General features: G+C 42.0%; 1 protein-coding gene across 1 annotated transcript in view; it reads left to right on the top strand.

Annotated features, from left to right (window-relative positions):
- Window positions 1–1500: 1500 nt before the first annotated feature.
- C5H10orf67 (chromosome 5 C10orf67 homolog) overlaps window positions 1501–22328 on the top strand; it is a 120895-nt gene continuing 100067 nt past the window's right edge. Inside the window, exons 1-4 of the mRNA XM_059263663.1 lie at window positions 1501–1691; window positions 12201–12321; window positions 14446–14589; window positions 21077–21151. Of these exons, the coding sequence (XP_059119646.1) occupies window positions 1579–1691; window positions 12201–12321; window positions 14446–14589; window positions 21077–21151 (453 nt within the window). The 5' untranslated portion in view covers window positions 1501–1578. The remainder of the gene's footprint in view (window positions 1692–12200; window positions 12322–14445; window positions 14590–21076; window positions 21152–22328) is intronic.

Here is a 22328-nt window from a genome sequence, read left to right as displayed (position 1 = left end):
TACCACAATACCCAGTTTACGTGGTGTCAGCGCTTGAACAGAAGAACTTGTGCATGCTAAGCACTCTGCCACTGAACTACATGCCCAGCCCTAGAAGTTAGTGTGAAAATAAAAAAAATAAAAATCTCCGTAGAGTAAAAGTAACCCTGTCCCCCAAGGAAAACACACCCTTGAAGATTATTTTGTTATTGTTACAATTTTATGTCCTTCCCTCCCTCTTTTCTTTTCTTGCCTTTTCCCCTTGTCTTTGTGAGACAGGGACTAAAATATAGTTTAACAGGACTCTGAACTTTGTATCTTCTTGCCTTCTGCCTGTATCCGGAATGTTGGGATCCTGATCCTGGGCCACCACACACTACTGTCTTTGTGTGTAAACATAAAATAGTAATGGGGCTGGAAAGATGGCTCGGCTTGTTAAGAGCACTTGTTGCTTTTGCAGAGAGCCAGGGGTTTGGTCCCCAGCAGCCAAAAGGCAAATCACAATGGTCTGAAACTCCAGTTCCGGGGGATCCATCGCCCTCTCCTGGTCTCCCAGGGCACTGTCAGCAGGTACACAGACACAGACACACACACACACACACACACACACACACACACACACACACACACACACCACATTTTAAAAATTTAAATATAGTGGTAATGCTCCAGTGAATTTCTTTCTCTGTTTTATACTCTTAACAGCAAGCTAATTAGAAGAGAGAGAAATGGAAAACCCCAGTGTCTTCTGTGGACATAGTAAAATGAAGACGAAGAACACTTAGTTCTAAACCAAAGCGATGACACCCTGAGCTTAGGTGTCCCTTGTCAGCTGTCGTTACTGAGAGTGTCACCACTAAAAATAGTTTCTCTTAATCATGGTAGATGGTGAATTGAATTCCACACTACATGCTATAGTGTAAAATGCCATGTCTTTTACATTCTGACCTTTCTATTAAATAAGGATGTAGGACCATTTAATCTCCGCAAAGAAAATCTTTACTCAGCAACACTCCTAGTGTGTGTGGTCAGGTGAAGGTGTCAGTATTTTATCAGACCACCTGCTCTCTTGTGATACTGCTGACAGCCAGGCCTCTGTATGTCAGGAGCATAGCCAACAGCTAGGGTCACCAGCAGGCCAAGCAAAAGAGAGCGAGGCAAGCTTCAGGTCTGACAGGCACGTGGGAGGGGCGTTGACGTAGGAAATTTGAAGGAGCCAGAGCTCAGAGCCTTGAAAGTGAAGGAAGCAGAGAGGTCCCGAGGCGTGTGGGCCGTAGCAATTATTTACAGGGTGCCGCTTTGCTTGGAGACATTTTAGGAGCGGGTTGGGTTGTGGGCGTCCGGGGAAGAAGGTGCATTGTCGCAAGGTGTATGTTTGGTGGGGCAGGTGGCGTGGCAGGACAGAAGGCCACCTCCAGAGCCGGCTCTGCACCTCACCCACCCCATCCCCTTCCGTTCTCCGCCCCGCCCCCGTCACCACCCACCCTTCTCAGGTTTCTCCGGGAGTCGCCATGGCAACGGACGCTGGCTTTGGAACTCCAGATTCTCAGAGCTTGGAGCCAATAGTCAGGTGGTGGCCGCAGGCACAGCCCAGCGGGCATGGCCGAGGCTGAGCCTGAGGAAACGGAGGACCCAAGGTTGAAGACCCAAGGATGCCGGAAGATTCTCGAGACCCTCGAGGCGGCTATTGAACAATTCCAATACAACCCCAGGTGACCTGCCCACTGCGCGCACGTCCCCCGGAGCAGGCCCACAGCCTCCTGGCCTTTGATTTCCTAAGTAAATCATAGGCTAAAAGCTCAGACTCAGGTCTGGATTCCAGTCCTGCTCAGCTTCTCACCAGGCCCTGACTTAGCCGGTTTACTTCTCTAAGCCTCTATTATGCCTGAGCTGGGAAACAGGACAGTGGCCAGTTGTGCCTACTCGTCACAGACAACAGGGCGTGTTAAATGTGTTCACCTAGGTACAGTCTAGAAGAGAGCCATACAGAAATGTTACGAGGCTGCTTTCAGAAAATACCAGAGACTCCAGCTTTTAGACACAGATTTCTTTGGGGATTCTGGAAGCTGGAAGTCCAAGAACTAAGCATTGATTTGGTATCTGGTGGTGGAACCAGCAGGGGTCTGTCTCCCAACTTCGCACAACCCTGGCTTTTAATAAAGATACAGTCCTATTACCGAGGTTCCCACATCATGACCCATCCTCTCTCTTGACCCTGCCTCTGGAAGCTATCACTTTGGAAAGTAGGACATTGACATGGGTTTTCTTAGAACCGGAGCACCCCCCCCCAAAAAAAAAAACATGGAGACAGCGAGCTATATGCCTTTGCTAATGGAGTCATTATTTCAGGGTCCTTGGGTTTCATTCCTTCCTCTTGGGATCCTTTGACCTCAGCCCTACTGTTGCTATTTGGATAATGTAGAGTTGACGTTTCTGGGGGAAAGTTATTGTTTTTTTTTTTTTTAAACACTTTTTCAAAGTAGTAAGCACATAGCTCTGGGTTAACTGCTACAAGATGCAATTCCATGCAGAGGCCTCAGGGAGAAAGGCAATTGGTCCCAGGCAAGGCCAACACCCAGGTTGCTCCAGGTTGTGGTGGGGGCAGTGGGAGAGGATTGACTAGAGCTGGACCAGCCCAATAGTGGGCCTGACCCAGTGACACAGTCCTGCTGGGCTCAGCCTCCGTGGTGCAACTGTATTAAATAATAGGTATGTTGGTCAAACCGAGTCAGGGTACACACAGACCCCGATAAAGCTGCCAAAAGCACATATCACAGGCAGCTCTTGGCAGACACTAGTGGAATGCTGTGTCTAATCTGTTCCTAAGAGTCCCTTTCTCTTCTGGATTCCTTGACATTCCACAGTGGAATAAGTCCCCAACAAAACATTCCAGCCAGATTCAAGGGACTGACTGACCTCTGCCAAACACAGTACTAACATGCATTGATTGAACCAAGGAACTGCTAATGCCCGTAACAATTCGTCTTTACCCAAAGGCTCAGGGAACTGGGTTGGAGCTCTGAAATGAGTGGGAGGGAGAGGTTGAACAGTGTCTGACACCCAGGGATCTGAGCACAGCCGGGTTAGGCCCCAGGAAGCCAGTAGTTCACATAAAGACAGCTCAGCCTTGGGGAAGTAGACATTCTAGTTAGGAACCAACGCCAAACTAGTTAATCAGTAACCACATAATAAGTCAGACAGCATTTACAAGTGAAAGAAGAAAGAGAAGCGAAGGCTAGCAGAGGAAATTGTGTGTGCATGTTACACGCAGCCGCCCCCCCCCCCCCCCCCCCCCCCCCCCCCCCCCGTCACCAAGTGGAAAGGGGCAATTGTAATTTTAGATATGACTGTCAGGAAAGGCTTCACTGTGAGGACACTAAGAAGAAAACTGCAGGAGGAGCCAGGCTGACATACCGGGAGACAAAATCCTGACTGGAAGTACAAGAAATGCAAAGCAGGGAGCCTGGGTCTAGAATAGCAAGGAGGCCAGTGGGACTCTAACATAGAGAAAGGCGGTGAGGCACAGAGAGATGGCCACATTTCAGGGGTCTTAGATCACCACAAAGACTTCAGCTCTTATTTCAAAGGAGAGGGGAAGCCAAGAGGGTATTGACACAGAGTCCTGATACTCTTTGACTCGCCTATCTACGGGATTGTTCTGCTGTTTTGATACTGGACTCTAACAGGGACAAGGACACAAGTGGGTAACCCAGTTAGGGGACTTTTAGAATATCTGTCAAGGAGGATGGCCATGGGGACTGGGTAAAGCGCTTGCTATGAGGGCCTGAGTTTGTCCCTCCAGCCATGTAAGCAAATCTGTAAGGCCAGCACAGGGGGAGGGGGGCAGATGAGTCCCAGGTGCTCACTGCCAGCCAGTCTAGCTGATACAGCTAGAAGCGTGAATTCAACAAGTGGTCCCATCCCCCCAAAATAAGGAGGAAGACACTCAACGCTGACTTCTGGCTTCCACATGCACACACTTGCAGACAAGTGCACAGGTGCTCCCATTCCCGTGCTCACACACAAGTAGATAACACTGCTCGTGGAAGTGGTGATCTTGGAGGAAGATGGTTATGGGGGAACAGGAGGCAGTCCTTGGAGAAGCCGAAGATGTGATCAGATTCTTCCTACTCATTAAAAAAGGGACTGGTCAAGTTTACTGATGGACTGCCCACACATAGGACAGGTGTTTCTGACCTGAGGAGTTAGAAAAATGAGGTTGCCATTAACTTTGTTGGGAAAGGGCATGAAAAAAAACAGTGTCAGCAGTGACTGTTAAACATCTATTTAAGCAGTTCAGTAGTAAGGTCTGAAGGTGGGAAGAGGGGTCCAGCTTGGTATATCAATTTGGAAATAATTTGTAAAAGGATGCTGTGTTAAGTAAACTATGAGATTTCATGAGATCAGCCAGGAAGTGTGTGTGTGTGTATATATATATATATAACTTTGAAACAGAAAACAATAAAAGGATATTTTCCTTAAATAACATTGAGCCATTCACCACAGTGAAAATTTAGCACCTCTAATGTCATCTTCATTGAGTAATTCATTACCAGCATTTGTTAGGACGGACTATTCTAGGGCTCAGTGGGATGTGTTGCTGCAGTCTATTAATAAATATTCATGGATCTGTTTTGTATAAGTTAGCATATTAATTTTGTGTCTAATTTATTAAACATAATTGTTATCTCCCAAGACCATGCTTTATGCATAATGAGCAACCTATTATTTGGGAGGATTGCACAGACTATAAATAAGGACTGTGTAGGAACCACTTCGCTAAGGTCTTGGGATGTGGGCTTCCGTTCTAGGCAGAGCACTTAGCATCTAAAATTAGAGCTACTTCAAACTTGAAGAGGAGCTGAAGAATGAACCTTCATATTTTATTTAGATTCTGGGTGAGCCAGATCTTTTTAAATCAACCATACAGGAAGTTAAGACTGGGGTGGGGGGACCTTACAACCCCAGATCTGTCCCCCACCCCACCCCTGCTTGCAATTTTAAATGAGTTATTTACCTTTGTTGAACTTCATTCAAAGATGTGGGAAAATGACTGGAAGAAGAAAAATTGTAGATTGAAGCATACATCTTAACAAAGCCTCTGTGGCAAGTTACTCTATAAATAGGTGTACTGCTTTTAAACATTTCAGAGGGTTTATTTGTAAAATTATGTATTTTATCATTGTCCTGATACAGTAACAGAAGGAATAACCAAACATACTACGATGTTTCTAAATAATAACCTGAAAAAATATATTGATAATAAAAATTATCCACACACAAAATTGTCCACATTCTATAAACCTACTGCTCAAATAAAGTGTTGTGGGTTTTTTGTTTGTTTGCCTATAATAGGAAGGAATAAAAGAACATTAATGTTCAAGCCTAATGGAAAATGAAGTTGAATAGAGGGGAAAAAAGCCACTTAGCACTGGGGGAGGGTAAAGAATTACAGCTCTGGACTGGAGGAATAAACAGAGGTCTAAACATACAGTGTGCAGACTACAGAGAAAACATGGTACGTTAAGGTGATGGGTTCTATCTGTTATGCTGGTATAGCACCCAAGGTTTAGACAATTTAGAATGCCCCCAAATGCTGAAGACTGCAATAAATGCCTGTTTGGAGACAGCGTGGGAGACACTAAAAGGTCCAGGCTACTAGTGGCAGAGAGTCTTGGCAGAGGTTGCAGACCCACTGGTCTGCAGGGACAGCTTGCCCACTGGCTAAGGAACACTAAAAGGTACCGTCAGGCAAAGCTCCTTACTGAGCCAGGAGATCCTTTTGTTGTTTTGGCTGCTGTGTTTTTCAGTTGATCTTTACCACTGGGCACGAGAATACTAAGAAGCATTTCGCAGAACCCATGGGTTGCACAGAGAGAGTCCTCCTTGACTCTCCACTCTGGCAATTGCCCAAGCATCCCTTGATAATCAGATTCCAATCACATCATGCAGTAGAGTGATGCTTTTCTTATGCCTTTGGTTCCGTGGCCTAAGGGTCACAGAACAGACAGGTTTCGTGGCTCTCAATGTAGTCACCGTTTCTTACAGGGATGTTTATAGCCTGTCTCTATTCTTCAAAGTTTATCCATAAAACTCTTCCCTAGATGCTCTCGCCACCAATCTTTTGCCTTCCTGGCCATGCATGTAGCCTTTTAGTGATGGCTCATGAATTAATCTAGATATCTACTCCAGGCCCTTCACCCAAAAAGAAGCAGACAGACAAAGCATTGCTCCAAGTGTTAACAATGGGAGGGTCTTCCTTCTTGGTGCTCATTCGTGGTCACTTCCTGGTGTGTTTATGAAACTCTCTGAGCCTACCGTGTGGTGACAGGTTCATCTGTTAATTAGGCTTGAGTTTTTCTTCTTCGGTCAACTAGCCATAATGTCCCACAAGGACATAGGATACATTTAGTCTAAAAGACTTCCTCAGCCTTTCCCAGCTTTGTGTGTGTGTGACACTATCACAAAGTATGAAGTTCACATCCTGTAGAGTAAGCAGCTGTGACTCCGACTCATATGTTGTTACAGACAGACTCAGGTCATGTTTGTACAGCAGAAATGCCACCAAGAGGAGCTGTAATCACTTCAGGGATTCAAAGTTGGCAAAGCTGTTCAATTAGCCACCATTAATAACAATGACCTTGAGCTGAGCATGGCGGCACAGGCATTTAATCTCAGCACTTGGGAGGCAGAGGCAGGCAGATCTGGTCTACATGGTGAGTTCCAGGAGAAACCCTATCTGGAAAAACAAACAAACAAACAAGCAAAAAACACTGATCTTGCTAGGTTAGTGTCTTCCAAGGCTCTCTAACTTAAATGTGCCATTCTTCCTGTTGTGCTGAGTTTTGTCTTGCTAGTGGGTTTAAGACTTTCTTTACCTAAACAAACTTATCCTGACTGGCCTCCACCGCCATGGACGACTTCCATCTCAATTGCTCACCCTTGTGGAGGTTGGGAAGTCCTGGTTCTGTTTTCGCCCTGTTTGTGTACTTGTAAGGGTCTCCTATACACTCCACTCAGTTTTTCTTCATCACATCAATACAAAGCTCCTTAACTATTCAGTTGCTATAATTGGATACCTTCAGTGGGCTATATTTATTCAGTGCATTATAAGTTAGTACTTCCATTTTTTTATTTTGATGCTCATAGTGTCCTTTTCAATCCAGATTCTTCTTCATTCTCTCATAACCCTCATATAACTGCCATCATCATTTACTAAGTATTTGTTCATTTTCCATCATATGAAAATGTTATGGGTTCGTTTTACACTGCTGTTTGTGCATAATTTTATACTTTTATACCCCTCTCAAATCACTCTCTTTCCAAAGGGACATGGTTACTTTCAGGGGAGGATGGCATTTAAGTAGTCCCTGGACTTAGGGGATGCTCATTGCTACTGGTGTACCACTCTACTTTTGTAGGTCCCATAGTCAAGTATAAATAGAACCGAATGTATATATACCTAAATAATATATGTTCACACAACATATGCACATACATTCACCTGTAACTATTTGTAGACCTAAGTGTATATATGTATTTATGCATGCATGTATTTGTAAAACCATGAGCTTATGCCAGTTTTTCTAATTTCCTTCCCCTGTCTCGGGGTACATTCCAGCCTATTCCTTTTCTACAGTTATAAATATTTTTTTTCAGAGACTGAAAACCTTCACTCTATCATCTTAAATACACTTACTTGTTCATTCAGTATTCCCAATCTTATAGTCACCATGATTGTCTCCCTATCTCTTCTCACTCCTCATCAGATCCACATCCTTAGCTGCTGGACCCACTGACCTTCTCTCAATATATTTTTTTAATCACCCCCATGTCATTGTCTACCTTTTTGACTCCTCCATAATGAGAAGTTAAGAGAGACTAGAAGGAAAACTAAGGGGGAAGGAAGGTGAGTACTGACAATTTAGTGGCTAGAACTGTGGGCAGACTTAAGCCCAGACTGAGCATGTAGCTGGAGTGGAGAAGAGTCTCAGACTTCTCAGTTGGCAGATGAGAAGAGCACATGGGGTTTCTGAGAGATGAGGCCTACAACTTCCGAACATATACTGCATTTTTGTTCACTGTGTATGTGGTCCACTAGAGTATAGATGCCACAAGAGCAGGGCCTCTCCTTGCCACTGTGACTATTCTTGGTGCCAACTCCTGGCACTCATATGCAGAGTACAAAACACATGATGCTCAAATCATTAGTTTGGACCCAGATTTTTGAGGTTAGAAAATGAAGACTGGATTTAATTATTTTTTGATGAGTCCTTCATGGAAAGATAGGGACGCAGTATAGGTTTTAGCAAGATACCTCAGGAGACAATGAAAATGATAGATTCAAAAATAATAGTTTAGGGCTAGAGAGCTAGCTTAGCAAGTTAAGGCACTTACCAGCAGGCCTGAAGACCTGAGCTCAATCACTAGGACCTCCATGGCAGAAGGAGAAAACCCACACCTACAGATTGTCCTCTGACCTTGACATGTAGGTGATGGCAAGTACATATACATGTGCATAAATAGGTAAATAAATATAAATTTAAAATTATTAAAATTGAAAGGTTTAGAGATTTATGGTGATATTAGGAAAACTCTACATGGTTATCTAAATTTGAACGTACACATTTAAAAATGTCATGACTTTTTGTTTTATGTCATAAAATTGTCTCATATGTTGTGAGAGAACTTGTAAGTTTCTAAAATACATTTTTCTCTGAAAAACAATTCATCATCAATAGTTGCCATCTTTGAAGTACAAAGAATGTTTTCCTGAAATTCTGTCATCATTTCTAAGAGTTGCTTTTCTCCTACATTTTTGTAAAGCATTTAAAAATAGGTTTAATTTTGATTGTCTAACTTATTCATTTCTGCAGTGCAGGGTAATACCATAGTTAATCTTACATCATCAGGATACTTTATTGGTGTTTTTCATGAATTCTTTTTCAGAGTTGGCTATAGATTTCATAGGGGCAGAGCCTTAAATATTGATTATTATTTCATTGATCTCTGTAAGTTGCTCTTAAGGAGAATATTCAAGACTGGCTGGTCTCAGATGTGCTGTTGTTGTATTTCAGTCCCCAGTGCTGGATTACAGGTCGGTGCCACCACGGGTCTTTCTGGGTCAAGTACTTGTCGGGGACTGTTTCAAACATTAACCTGCTCAGTCACTAACAGGTTTTCCCGTCACTGCTCATGCTCCTTGGCGGACAACATATGGTACCAGGGCCAGAAACAAGTGACTCCATCAAGGCAGCATCCTGCACCTCATTTTTGTTTGTATTGAGTGCCCCATCTCACCTCCAACTCCCACAGAGGTGATGTGAAAGACCCATGGTAGATATCTACATGCAGGGAGTTACACTCAAGGAGAGGTTCCCAGGGATTGTGAGCCACTATTTTTTTAAAGATTAATTTATTAATTTTGTGTATGTGTGTATAGGAGTGTTTTACCTTCATGTATGTAAGTGTACTGTGTGTGTACCTTGTGCCTAGGGAGGTCAGGACCAACTCCCCTGGAGCTAAAGTTACTAATGGGTTTTAGTAGCCACATGGGTCCTGGGAACCAAACCAGGGTCCTCAGCAAGACCATCCAGCATTTTTAATCTATCAAGCATCTCTCCAGCCTGGCCACCATTGCTTCCTACTAGGGGCAAGATGTTACCTCACTCTTCAAGGTTACTCTCTGAAAACATAACTTAGAAGGGGCCTGCAGAAAGACTTCTCCTTTTTGGCATCTCCTAAAAGAGTGTGCAGGGATGAGGAGGACCTGTGCAGGTTTCCAGAACACCGTGTCCGTGAGAAAAACACACAAGCTCCTAAACCGAACTAAACTAAATCTAAAACACAGTTTCTTCTGGGGAAAAAAAAAATCAGAAATCTTAATTAGCATCAGATGCTTCGATCTACCTAGCTACTGCTGAAATAAAGTTTGTCATCATAATATTGATGTGTGTGGACACACAATTGCAAATTTAGCGAAATTCATTGAAAATCGTTATTTTGAGTATTAAGTTTTAAATTTCAAATTAGCTTTTCATAGTTGAATACTGCCATGCTTTCATAGTTTTCTTCAAATATGATGAACAAATTGTGATATGTGAAAACCTGACAGTCGGCCATGCATGGTGGTGCATGCCTTTAATCCCCGCAAGTGGGGGCCAGAAATGGGTGGATCTTTTTGAGACAGAGGTCACCCCAGTCTACATAGTAAGTTCTAGAACAGCCAGAACTACATAATAGAGCCTTTCTGAGAGAGAGAGAGAGAGAGAGAGAGAGAGAGAGAGAGAGAGAGAGAGAGAACAAAAGAAGCGAAGAAACATGATGATGGTAGCGTTATCATCGCAACTCCCCCTTGGCACAAACACCAACACTGTTCCTTGAGAGCTTATTGTGTGTACATCCAAGCACCACACCAAAGTGATTCTCTGATGAGTACACTCGTCTATCAATGATCCTACGGACACTGCACTGTTGTTACCCATAAGAAGAAACTGGGGCATGCTGCAGAGATTAAGAGAACTGGTTGCTCTTCCAGAGGACTGGGTTTGATCGCCAGTATCCATGAATAGGCTCACAACTGTAACTCCAGTTCCAAGGGACCAGACATCTTTTTCCAGTCTCTTTCAGAACTAAGAAGGAACACAGTACACAAATATACATGAAGGCAAAACACCCATATACATACCATTAAAAAAATACACGAGGCCGGGCGGTGGTGGCGCACGCCTTTAATCCCAGCACTCGGGAGGCAGAGCCAGGCGGATTTCTGTGAGTTCGAGGCCAGCCTGGACTACCAAGTGAGTTCCAGGAAAGGCGCAAAGCTACACAGAGAAACCCTGTCTCGAAAAAAAAAAAAAAAAAAAAAAAAAAAACACGAGGAGATTGAGGCAAGGAAAAGTTAACTAATCTCCCTGAAGTCACATGGTTACAGTTCCCGTTAGGATGCTCCCCTAGGGTTGGCTTTTCTGCCAACCGGAGACACATATTACGTGATGATCCAGAAAGAAGAGAGGGGTGGCAGGTTTCAGAACTAGCTAGTTCTCTGACAGAGGCATCTACAGCACAAAAAGAGAGGGAAGGCCACTGTACCCCTAGCAGGTCTGCCCCCGCTGCTCAGCAGAAGAGTAAGAGAAATGTCTACATCAGAGCCTCTGCTTCTGTTGGACTTTCTTGGCTTGTTTGCATGCTTGCATCCATCCTTTCTTTCCTCCCTTCCTCCCCCCACCCCTCAGCTGACATTTTAGAAACAAAAGGTTGTGATAAGTTTGATCAAATTGATGGGTACATGCAGAAAATGAGCTTACTTCTAGCTTTTGAAGATGTTAGTCATTATAGAGCTGTGGAAGGAGTATGCGTAGGCTGGCCCCTGGCCCCAGATGCTTCAGGGGTAGAATCTGACAGTCAGTCACAGGACGGTGATTATCTAAAGTAGGGCTCAAGCTTTCTGGCTTTAGAGCCTGTTAGAGTTTCTTCAAAGTGTTGACAATCTCAAAGAGTTTTGGTTTGCATTCATTGTATCTATTGATAGTTGTAGTCAAAATTTAAAAAGTAGAAATTAAATGCATATGTATAATAACTCCTTTAGCATAGTGATAAAAAAAATCATGTGTCACTATAAATAACAAACTTTAAAGAAAATGTAACCATATTTTTCAGACCCCAGTTTTAAGGTGGAAGGTGTCACTGTTTTTGCAAATCTTTTTCATGCCTGGCTTGAAGGCAGGCAGCGGATTCATCCCAGTCACTTCTGTGTTCCAGCAGTCACACAGCCGTGGAACACGTCAGTGAACTTTTGTGAGAGAATCCTAGGGAAAATGAAAAATTCCTACTATTACTATGAAAAACTAAGTTTCCTCCTGTAGATTACCCCACAGAGTGTTCTGGAGCCCCAAGTGTTCTCAGATCACACCAGGAGAATCTCCATCTTGATGTGCTTCTGTTAGATATGCCCATGCATAAATTATAAACGTCTCTAGCAATAACGCAGGATAAGATACCAAGATAATAGACTTAAGTACATCAGAAAAGTGGAAAAAACACACAGAGATTAGGGTGCCACAGTGAAGGGAGTCTGACAACCAGGCCAAATCCAGTTCATGTATGACCAGATATTCCAGAAGTTTCTTTATTGAGTAGTCTCTCGAAGTATTGTAAACATAATTGAATTTACCTCCAAATATTTTTACTAAGGAAATTTAATATCTCTATTCTCTTTCCAGACTTACTATTTCAGAAGATTTAAAGGTTGGCTTTTTCACCTCAGATCATGCTACTCAGACAGATTGCAGTGAAATTTTGCCATTGAAAGATTTGACTCAATCAACAGAAAAGTTAATACAGGTAAATCTGGGTGTAACTTCTAAAATAATTTTGTATGTTGTTTGTCTTTATAGGGTAATTTTTTTGTTTGGGGAGGAGTTAGTGTACTAGAGGTCAAACTCAGTGTTTCATAAATGTAAAAAAAAAAACCACTTATCGCTGGACAACATCCCTACACATGTGGTTTTATACGTCTTTTATTGGCAAAACTTAAGTAATTGAGATTTTCTCAATTGAGATTTTTCTCAAAATATTAAGGTCTTTGGGAAACTGAGCAGAATGACCGCTGTATTCTTTTTAATTCTTAAAGACTAAATTGTAATTTTGTGTACATGTGTGTTTTGTCTGTGTACCACATGTGTGCCTGGTGCTCCCAAAGGTCAGAAGAAGGGATCAAATGCTCTGGAACTGCAGTTACAGATGGTTGTAAGTTACCATGTGGGTGCTGAGACCTGAACCCAGTCCTCTGCAAGAGCAATAGGTGTTCTTAACCACTGAGCCTTTGCCCCAGCCCCCAGCTGTACTTTATAATTTCTATTCTTTTTACATCTGTGAATATTTTTCTGCTTATAATACATTAAGAAAAGTAGAAAGTATTTTACATATAGATAAATGAAGACGATGAGATACTAAATAACTTTCTAATGGTATAGCTCAGTCAAATCATATCATTTCCCTTGGATCTTTTGAGATTGAAAAAGAATAAAGTATTTCATAAATAAGATACTGAGTTATTAAGACCACTACATGAATTGAAATACTACTACATATTGTCTCAGGTGCCTCATTTTTATTTTTCACCTATTTGAAAATCATTCCAATATCTATACATAAAAATCTTCCACATAGTTGAATACAGTAACAAATGACTGGAATCCAAGCTAATCAGGAAGCTGAGACAGGAGGATTGCTTGTTTGAGGCCAGCCTGGGCAACTTCATGAAACACTATGTCAAAAATCAAATTCAAATTTTTTTTTTAAAAAGAAAAGGGGGAATAAAAAACAAAACCAAAATCAACTGGGGAGGAAGTGTAGTGACATAGAGTGCTTGTCCAGCTTATGCAAGGTCCTGGGTTCAATACCCAGTGTCTGCTTTATTCCACAGCTATGGCACAAGATGTACATCATATATTTGCTATTCCTGTATTGATAGACATTTTGGTAGTTTTTAATCTTTCTCTGTGATGAATAATCCTGCATGGACTCAAGTGCCAGTAAATCTGTGGCGTAAATTCTTAAAAGGGAATTTGTGAGTCAGAGGGTATGTACATGAGTCACTTTGAAGGGCATTGCCAAGTTGCCCTGCTGAAAGGCTGTACCAATTTACATTGCTAAGAGCTTTTGAAGATGTCGCCTTGCCACATGCTTGTCAATTTGTTGTCTTCTTTTAGAATGACATTTTCCGGCAGTATCTTTATAATGTTCTTCCTCAGTAGCTAGGTGTGCCCAAACTAAGTTTTAGTCAGGAGGATTTAGATGGCAGTGGTGTGGGAGCTTTGGGAACCTTCTTTGAGACACAGTTCACAAGCACCAGCTTGCCCCCCTTGCCTCCTCTTCTTCTTCCTCCTTCCCACACCCCTTTCTGTCTTCTGCCCCAGGATTTTATCTAATCCTAATCACATCCCCAAGTTCTCACCTGTAAAGAGCATCATCACACTAACGTTTCATTTTCTTTTTTTTTTTTTTTTTTTTTTTGGTTTTTTCGAGACAGGGTTTCTCTGTGTAGCTTTGTGCCTTTCCTGGGACTCACTTGGTAGTCCAGGCTGGCCTCGAACTCACAGAGATCCACCTGGCTCTGCCTCCCGAGTGCTGGGATTAAAGGTGTGCGCCACCACCGCCCGGCGCGTTTCATTTTCTTAATGTTTCATGATGGAGATTAAATTCCAACATAATTTTGGGAAGGAACAGGCCATACTCAAACCATACCACTCCACTCACATATCTTAGTTTTGAAATCAGACATCATTTTGAAAACCTAGACACAGTGAGAGAGAATTATTGGACTTCTCTAATAAACCATATCTGAGAGATAATCTTCAAAGGTAAGCCAAGCGCCAGGTCAAATGCCCTGCACCAAGGAATGTGCTGGAATATTGGTACCCAAGACCCTATTCTCTACAGTGATGAACAACTTTTATTTTGTAGATGATAACATCACTTCAGGTGGATTTTGGATTCCTCAAAGATTTGGTTCAGCTGAAGTTCGAGGACCGACTTAAAGAGGAGTCTTGGAAAATCGTCAGTGTGCTTGATGACAGGATTTTAGAAATGAAAAAATATTATCGACAGGTAGGTGCCCTCTCGTTTTCTCTGCGGTGTGAACTGATCCTGTGTTGGATGTGAATGGGTTTGAATACAGTCACTTATCAGGGCAACTGCAGTTTTGTAAGACATGGCTCAGGGGCTAATACTGTCAGGAACTTGGGTGAACACTTCATGTGTGACCTCAGTAATCCTCACACTTACCTTGTACAGTTGGTATGATTATTAGTTATAGGGAAACAGGTTAATTTGCTCACAATTACCAGTCAGGCAGCAGAACTTTAGATTCTCTGCCAGATGCTTGCTCTTGAACATTTTTTTAAAACAGTACTTTTGTTTAGTTTTCAATAATTTCATGCATATATACAATGTATTTAATCATATCTATCCCAGCTCCTTCCTCCAACTCCCCCAGACCTTCTCCCAACACATACCCAGCCACCCTACTTTCGTGTCTTTTTTTAATAAGCCACTCAGTTCACCTAGTGCAGCCTGCATGAACATGTGCAGCATATCAGTGGCCATAGAGCCAAAGAAAAATGGCTTCCTTCCCCCAGCACCCACCAGGTATCAATAGCTCCTTAGCTAGGGGTGAACCCTCGTGAACCCCTCCCATTCCACAGCGGAATTTTTGACTGGCTTGAAATAACATGGGTCTTGTGTAGGTAACCATGGCTACTACAGATCCATGACATGGTGGCCACGTCTCAACCAGAAGAAAGCATCTCACAGCAGCCCTTCTCCATTCTCCAGCGCTTACGCTCTTTCAGCTCCCTCTTCTGCAGGTTCCCTGAGCTTTCTAGGGAGGGGGTAATATAGATATCTTACTTACTGTCATCACTTCAACCACTTGTGAGTCTCCGCACCGACTGCTGCCACTAAGAAAAGAAACCTCTGACCAAGGCTGAGAGCATTACTAATTTGGGCTATACAAATAAATATTTGTTAGGCCATTGAGGCTTTTTTAAAATGTCTAACAGTAGTAGTAGGTTACCCACTTCTAGGGCCTATGACCTCCTGGACCATGTGGTTTTTTTATACTCAAAATTTATTTTATTATTTTGTGTATGTGGGTGTTTTCCTATGGGTATGTCTGCTCCCTGAGTATAGCGTCTGGTGTCTATACAGGAGAGGGTGTTGGATCCACTGGAACTGGAGTTACAGAGATATTGTGAGCATCTTTGTGGGTTTGGGGAATCAAACCTTGGTCCTCTGGAAAAGCAACCAGTACCCTTAAGCACTGAGCCATCTCTTCAGCCACAAGCTGTTGGCTTTTGATCAGGATTATGGTACCTGGCATGAATTCTCTCCTGTGGAACAGGCTTCAAATCCAATAAGAAAACAATTGATTACCCACATAGCAGTCGTGCTGTGATTACAGCCAGGGTCACATCTTGCCTGGAAGGTCAGTGTTACACCTGCAGGGTCTACCACTGGGTAAGTCCACTGATGACTTGGGTCCCCCAGTGGCCTGCACAGTATGAAAGGTAACCTGCAGGGAACAAGATTCCAAGTTGGTTCCAGCTTGATTTCTCTACGCACTAAATCAAAATGCTTTGTGTTTCCAGGAATGAGGTCCTATCATCCAGTTAAAGTGGGCAAGTTGGAGTAATGGCAGTAGCGTTTGTTGTTCTGGAGGCCTCTGGAGCCTCACTGACCAATAGGTCAGAGGATGGTGTCCCACATCTGGCATTGAGATTTTCACTTAATAATTGTCCACTGATGCAGGGTACCTTCATTCAAACTTCTTCATTAAGCACACACAGCACACACACACACACACACACACACACACACACACACACACTGGGCGGGAGGGGGAAGACAAAAGAGAGAGAGAAATGGATTTTCATAAGGATTCTTCATACATCTTTATGTTTGGTTAAGCTACTTCCCAATATTCCTGCCTGACCATTCCCACCCCTATTCCCCTGCTCAAGCCTTTGACCCCCAGAATTCCCTACACTACTTTTTTATATATACCTATTTATATTATACCCTATTTTTTTTTATAATATAATCTTTCAAACCCTCACATATACCCCTCCCTACTCTACTTCAAATTCATAGCCTCTTTTTTCATTAATTGTCATTGCGTGCATATGAGTGTATGTTTATGTATGTATGTATGTATGTATGTATGTATGTATTCCTAAATATAACCTGCTTAGTTCATATAATGTTACTTGTATGTATATTTTCAGGGCTGACCATTTGACACAGGACAGCCAATTGGTGTGTCCTTCCCTGGGAAGGACCACCTTCTCCCACTACCAGCTTTCCTGGGCTGCCTATAGTCTTGTGTAGGGTTGAGGTCTCAGAGGCTTTTCCTCCATCCAATTTTGCATGTCCATTGGTATCAACCTTGTCCAGCTTACATTTGGGCAGTCATGTTGGTGAACCTGTCCTATATTTATGTCACATGTGTTCTGCATTCTCTCCCCAACTTAAGTTCTCTTCCCTTCTTCCCTACCATGGGTCTTCTCTAGGTTCTTAACTACTACACACACTACAAGTTGAAGACACAAATAAAAATATTCCAAGCTGAGCTAAGATCTACATATGAGAGAGAACATGTTATTTATTTTGGGGGCCCTGAGTGACTTCACTTAGTGTATTTTCCAGTTTCATCCACTTTCCTGTAAATTTCATTTTTTTTCACAGCTGAATAAAATTCCATTGTGTAGGTGTAGCATATTTTCATTATCATTCATCAGTTGAGAGACATTTAGGCTGATTCCATTTCTTAACTATTGTTAGTAGAACAAGGATGAACACAGATGAACAAGGATCACTGTGAGAGGATATGAAGCCCTGTGGGTATGTACCCAGGAGTGGTATAGCTCGGTTATATGGCAGTTATATTTTTAGCTTTGTGAGAAACCTCCACACTACCTTACAAAGTGTCTGTACCAATTTATACTCCCACTATCAGTAGTTAGGGGTTCCTAAGGGTTTTTGTTTGTTTGTTTGTTTGTTTTGCAAATTCTAGATCCCAATCGTGTGTTGGATGTACAGCCAGCAAAGATTTTCTTCTGCTCTGTAGGCTGCCTCTTCACTCAATTGACAGTTTTCTTTGCTCTCAGGAAGTTTTTGGTTTTATGCAATCCCATTTGTCAATTATTGGTCATATTTCTTCCGAGACTGAAGTTCTGTCCACTCAGAAAGTCCTCACCTGTGCCTGTATCTTGGTGTGCATGCTACCCTTTCCTCTGGCACTTTCAGAGTGCCCGGTCTTCTGTTGAGGTCCTTGATGCATTTGGAGCTGATTTTTGTGCAGGGTGAGAGACAATGGAGGGTCTAGCTTCATTCTCCCATGTGTTGATGTCCAGTGTTCCCAGAAGCATTTGTTGAAGATCCTACCCTTTCTCCAATGTGTATTTTTAGTGCTTTCATCAAAAGCCAGGCAGCTGTAATTGCATGAAGTTATATCTCAGTTTTCCATCCAGTCTACTGATACACAAATCTGTTTTCGTCTAGTACTATGCTGTTTGGATTACTGTGCCTCTGTAGAGTAAATTGAAACCAGACAGAGTGATACCTCCAACTGTACTCTTTCTGTTCAGGATTGCTTTGGTTACCCAGGGGTTTTTCTGCTTCCATGTGAATAGTAAGATAGTTTTTGTATGACTGTGAAGACCAACGCTGGAACTTTGGGTGGGATTGCAGTGACTGAGTATGCTTTCCTTTGGACAGCCATTTTTTAATGCACTTTTTTATTATTACGAGATTATCTATTCATTTTACATACCAACCACAGGTTCCCCTCTCCTCCCTCCTCCCACCCCCCCCCAACCTCCCCCCTAGACCACCCCCCATTTCCACCTCCTCCAAGGCAAGGCCTCCCATGGGGAGTCAGCCCAGCCTGGTATATTCAATAAAGGCAGGTCCAAGCCTCTCCTTCCTGCACCAAGGCTGCACAAAGTGTCCCACGATAGACCTGGGCTCCAAAAAGCCGGCTCATGCACCAGGGATGGGTCCCAATCCCACTGCCTGGGGGCCCCTAAACAGTTCAAGCTAATCAACTGTCAGACAGTCATTTTTGTCATGTTGATTCTTCTGACCCATGAGCATGAGAGCATTTTCATCTTCTGTCTTCCTCAATTTCCCTCTTCAGAGCTTGGAAGTTTCCAATGTAGAAGTGACTTCCTAAGTTAGGGTTATTCCAAGATGGGTCCTTTTTTTCTTTTTCTTTTTTCTTTCTTTCTTTCTTTCTTTCTTTCTTTCTTTCTTTCTTTCTTTCTTTCTCTCTTTATTTTTTTCTCTCTCTCTCCCTTCCTTCCTTTCTTTCTTTTTCTTTGTTTTGAGGCTATTGTGACTGGAATTACTTCTCTGATTTCTTCTCAGTATTTTTCTCATTAGAATATAGGAAGGCTACTCATTTTTGTATGATGATTCTAGGAGTTTTCTGGTGAAATCTTTAGTGTCCCTTAGGTATAGAACCATATCATCTGCAAATAAGGATATTTCAACTTCCTTTTCTTTTCTGTTTGTACCTTTTCTACAAATTTATTATTATTATTATTATTATTATTATTACTATATGTGTATATACATCTGTGTGAATGTATGTGCACATGTGAGGGTGGGTACCTACAGAAGCCAGAAGATGGTGTTATAGTCCTTAGAGCTGGAGTTACAGCAAAGCCCCTGATATGGGTGCTGCAATCTGAACTTTGATGCTCATAACTGAGCAACAAGTGCTCTTAACCACTAAGTCGTATCTCCAGCCCTTATATCTCTTTTAATTGCTTCTCTTGTCTTATTGCTATAGATAGACTTCTAGTACTAATTAAATAAGAATGGGGAAAGTAGGCACCCTGGTCTTGTTCCTGATTTCACTGAAAACGCTGAGTTTTTCACCATTTAAAATATTTTGATTATATTAAGTAGATCTGTTTAAGTTGTTTGTCTCATCTTGGTTTAATTTTGGTTACCTTCACCTAGAAATCCATCCATTGCTGTTAGATTTTCAAATTTATTGAAATACAAGTTTTTAAGATAATAATTAATGATTTTCTGAATTTCATTGTTATCTGTTGCAATGGCTCCATTTTAACCTCCAATTTTGTTAAATTGGGTTTTTTCTCTCTTTCTTTTGGCTAGTTGGTGTGTATGTAGTGGGATAAACATGCAAACATCTTGATACCCGTGTGGAGGTCAGAGGTCCTCTCCTTCCACTGTGTGGGTTCAGGGAATCAAACTTTGGTCATCAGGTTTGATAGAGAGTCCCTTTATCCAGTGAGCCATCTTGCCTGCCCTCTTTGATTAGTTTGGCTAAGGGTTTGTTGACGGCAGTTTTCTTTTCAAAGAACCAACTCTTTGTTTCATGGATTCTTTGTATTGGATTTGCTGTTGTTTGTGTCATTAATGTCTGGCTTGATATTTATGATTTATCTCCATCTGCTGACTTTTTCTAGGGCCTCTGGGTGTTTTAGGCCAGCCTGATCTACACAGTGAGACTCCACCTAAAATAAAATATAAAAGATGGGTATTATTTCTGTGATATAAAAGAAGACTCATATTTTAGTGACCACATCATACATAGTAAATGCTTTGCTAAGTGTTTTGAATGCATTTATGTAATCTCCAAGTCTCTCCAAATCTCCAAATGGAAATCCTGTTGGTCTTGATATACAAATTTCAGAAACTAAGCTTGCCAAGTTTAATACCTTATATCAGCTCAAACCATAGTGGGGCACAGTATTTAAATTGAGTCCTTTCTGACTCTTACACCTATTTGTTGTTTGTACACCATGCTAGAATCAGAATGAATATGAGAACCAAGAGTATTTTTAAAAATAGTGTTCATTTTTACCCTAAGCAGATATAATCAAATTTATTTAAATAACAAAAGTATTATGGCCTATAGATCAACAAAGCTAACCTTTTTATGAGCCTATCCCATCAAAAAGCAGAAAGACTAGGGTATGGAAAGATGAGTCAGTGGTTGAGAGTACTTAAGTGTTCTTTTAGAGGACTAGGATTTGAGTCCCAGAACCCACATGGCAGTTCACAACCATCTGTAATGGGATCTGACTCCCTCTTCTAGTTTCCCTGGGCTCCAGGCACACAAGTGGTATACAGATATAGATGCAGGAAAAACACCCATACACACACACACACACACACACACACACACACACACACAAAGTTAAAATTAAAGAACAAAAGAAGTGTACAGACTATAAGAACATGTGAATATAAATAGATCTTATTCTTTTTCTAAGCAGTTCTAGGAATAGTCTCTAAGACTTTAGTTGATGTGTACAATGAAACATTGTCAAGTTGTCTGTATTTTATCCACAGCATCTTTGTATTGCTCTTGGGTAATCACAAATAAAAATTAAACATGCTACAATAGCTTTGGTAGAGAAGAAATGATGATCCATTGAAATTCTCAAGATGGTGACTGCCTTGAGACAAGGCATCACTGCTATGCCCTCTCCCCGAGGAGGTACGGACTGTATTCAGACGTGCAGTGGTGCTTACTACATTTATTTTTGGTTTGCAGGCTGAAGATGTCCTGAGAAAAAGCTATCAACAGCAGCTGAGTGATGCCATAGCTGTTGTCAAAGGAATGTACAAGGTGGGTTCTGGGTGCCGTCAAGGACAGGCTTTGATGCTTGCATGGACAGGAAGTGGAGCTCACTTTGAGTTCCCAGTCTGCACTTTTAGTTTTGAAGGTAAGTTTCCTCAAATTTCAAGTCATCTCAGAGAATTGAGGCTTAGATTATTCACACTCACATTAAGTGTACCAAAATAATACTATATGATGACAGACAATACTTTCTAGAAACTGGAAAATGACACTCATTTCCTCAGCAAGTACCCAAATCATCCAAAGTTCTGTGTTGAAGATGCTGCTGGATAGAAAAAAGTCAGACAGTCCTAAGACTAGAGTTCAAAAGACACGTCATAAATACACAGTAATCTCCCTAATGCAAGGATGTTGCTGTGTGCTCAATATGGTACTTCATTCTCTCACACAGTGGGAAAATGCATACTTTCGAAGATGATTTTTAGACTTAGTAAGCACCTTATGCCTCCCTTTGTATTTACAGCTACAATCTCATCTTTTATCTCCATAATTTCAATAAATAATTATTTATATTTATGTCTGATTGGCAAAATGATTACTGCATGGCATTTGGCATGTCTGTATTTAACTATGTAACTGCATGTTCTGTGCTAAAAGATAAGGATAGTGCCTTTCTCATTGGTGTGGCCCTTCTCTTAGCTCTATGCATGACACATCATTGACCATCAATTAGTAATTGTGAGTGGATACTTCCCAGAGCCTGTTGTGGATGTTGGTGTTGCTTGCTTCTCACCCATTCTCATCAGCGTTTCCAACTTTATAGACTTTCCTTTTTCCAGGCCTGTGCACTGGAAGTCAGGCCTGGCCAATGGGACAGAAAATGAGGTGCCGTAAGGCCTAGGGGAAAGGATTGGTGCTGATTGAAGAAGCATGCCTTAGTTTGCTTTCTGTTGTGGTGATAAACACCAGAATCAAAGCAACCTGGGAGGAAAGGGTTTATTCAGTCTTACAGCTTACAGTCCACCATCAAGGAGGTCAGGACAGGAACCCAAGGCAGGAGGCTGGAGGCAGGAGCTGAAGCAGAGATCATAGAAGAATGCTGATTACTATTTTGCTCTCCATGGTGTGCTCAGCTTGCTTTCTTATACAATCCAGTAACACTCAGTGGTCTTTGTTGGGAGCAATTGTCATGAGCTATTGTGGGCCATGAGGCAAGTACAGCTCA

The sequence above is a fragment of the Peromyscus eremicus genome, chromosome 5 (genome assembly GCF_949786415.1).
Source record: "Peromyscus eremicus chromosome 5, PerEre_H2_v1, whole genome shotgun sequence".
Taxonomy (NCBI): Eukaryota; Metazoa; Chordata; class Mammalia; order Rodentia; family Cricetidae; genus Peromyscus; species Peromyscus eremicus.
The sequence above is the reverse complement of the archived record's forward strand: the minus strand, read 5'-3'. Positions and strand labels throughout refer to the sequence as shown.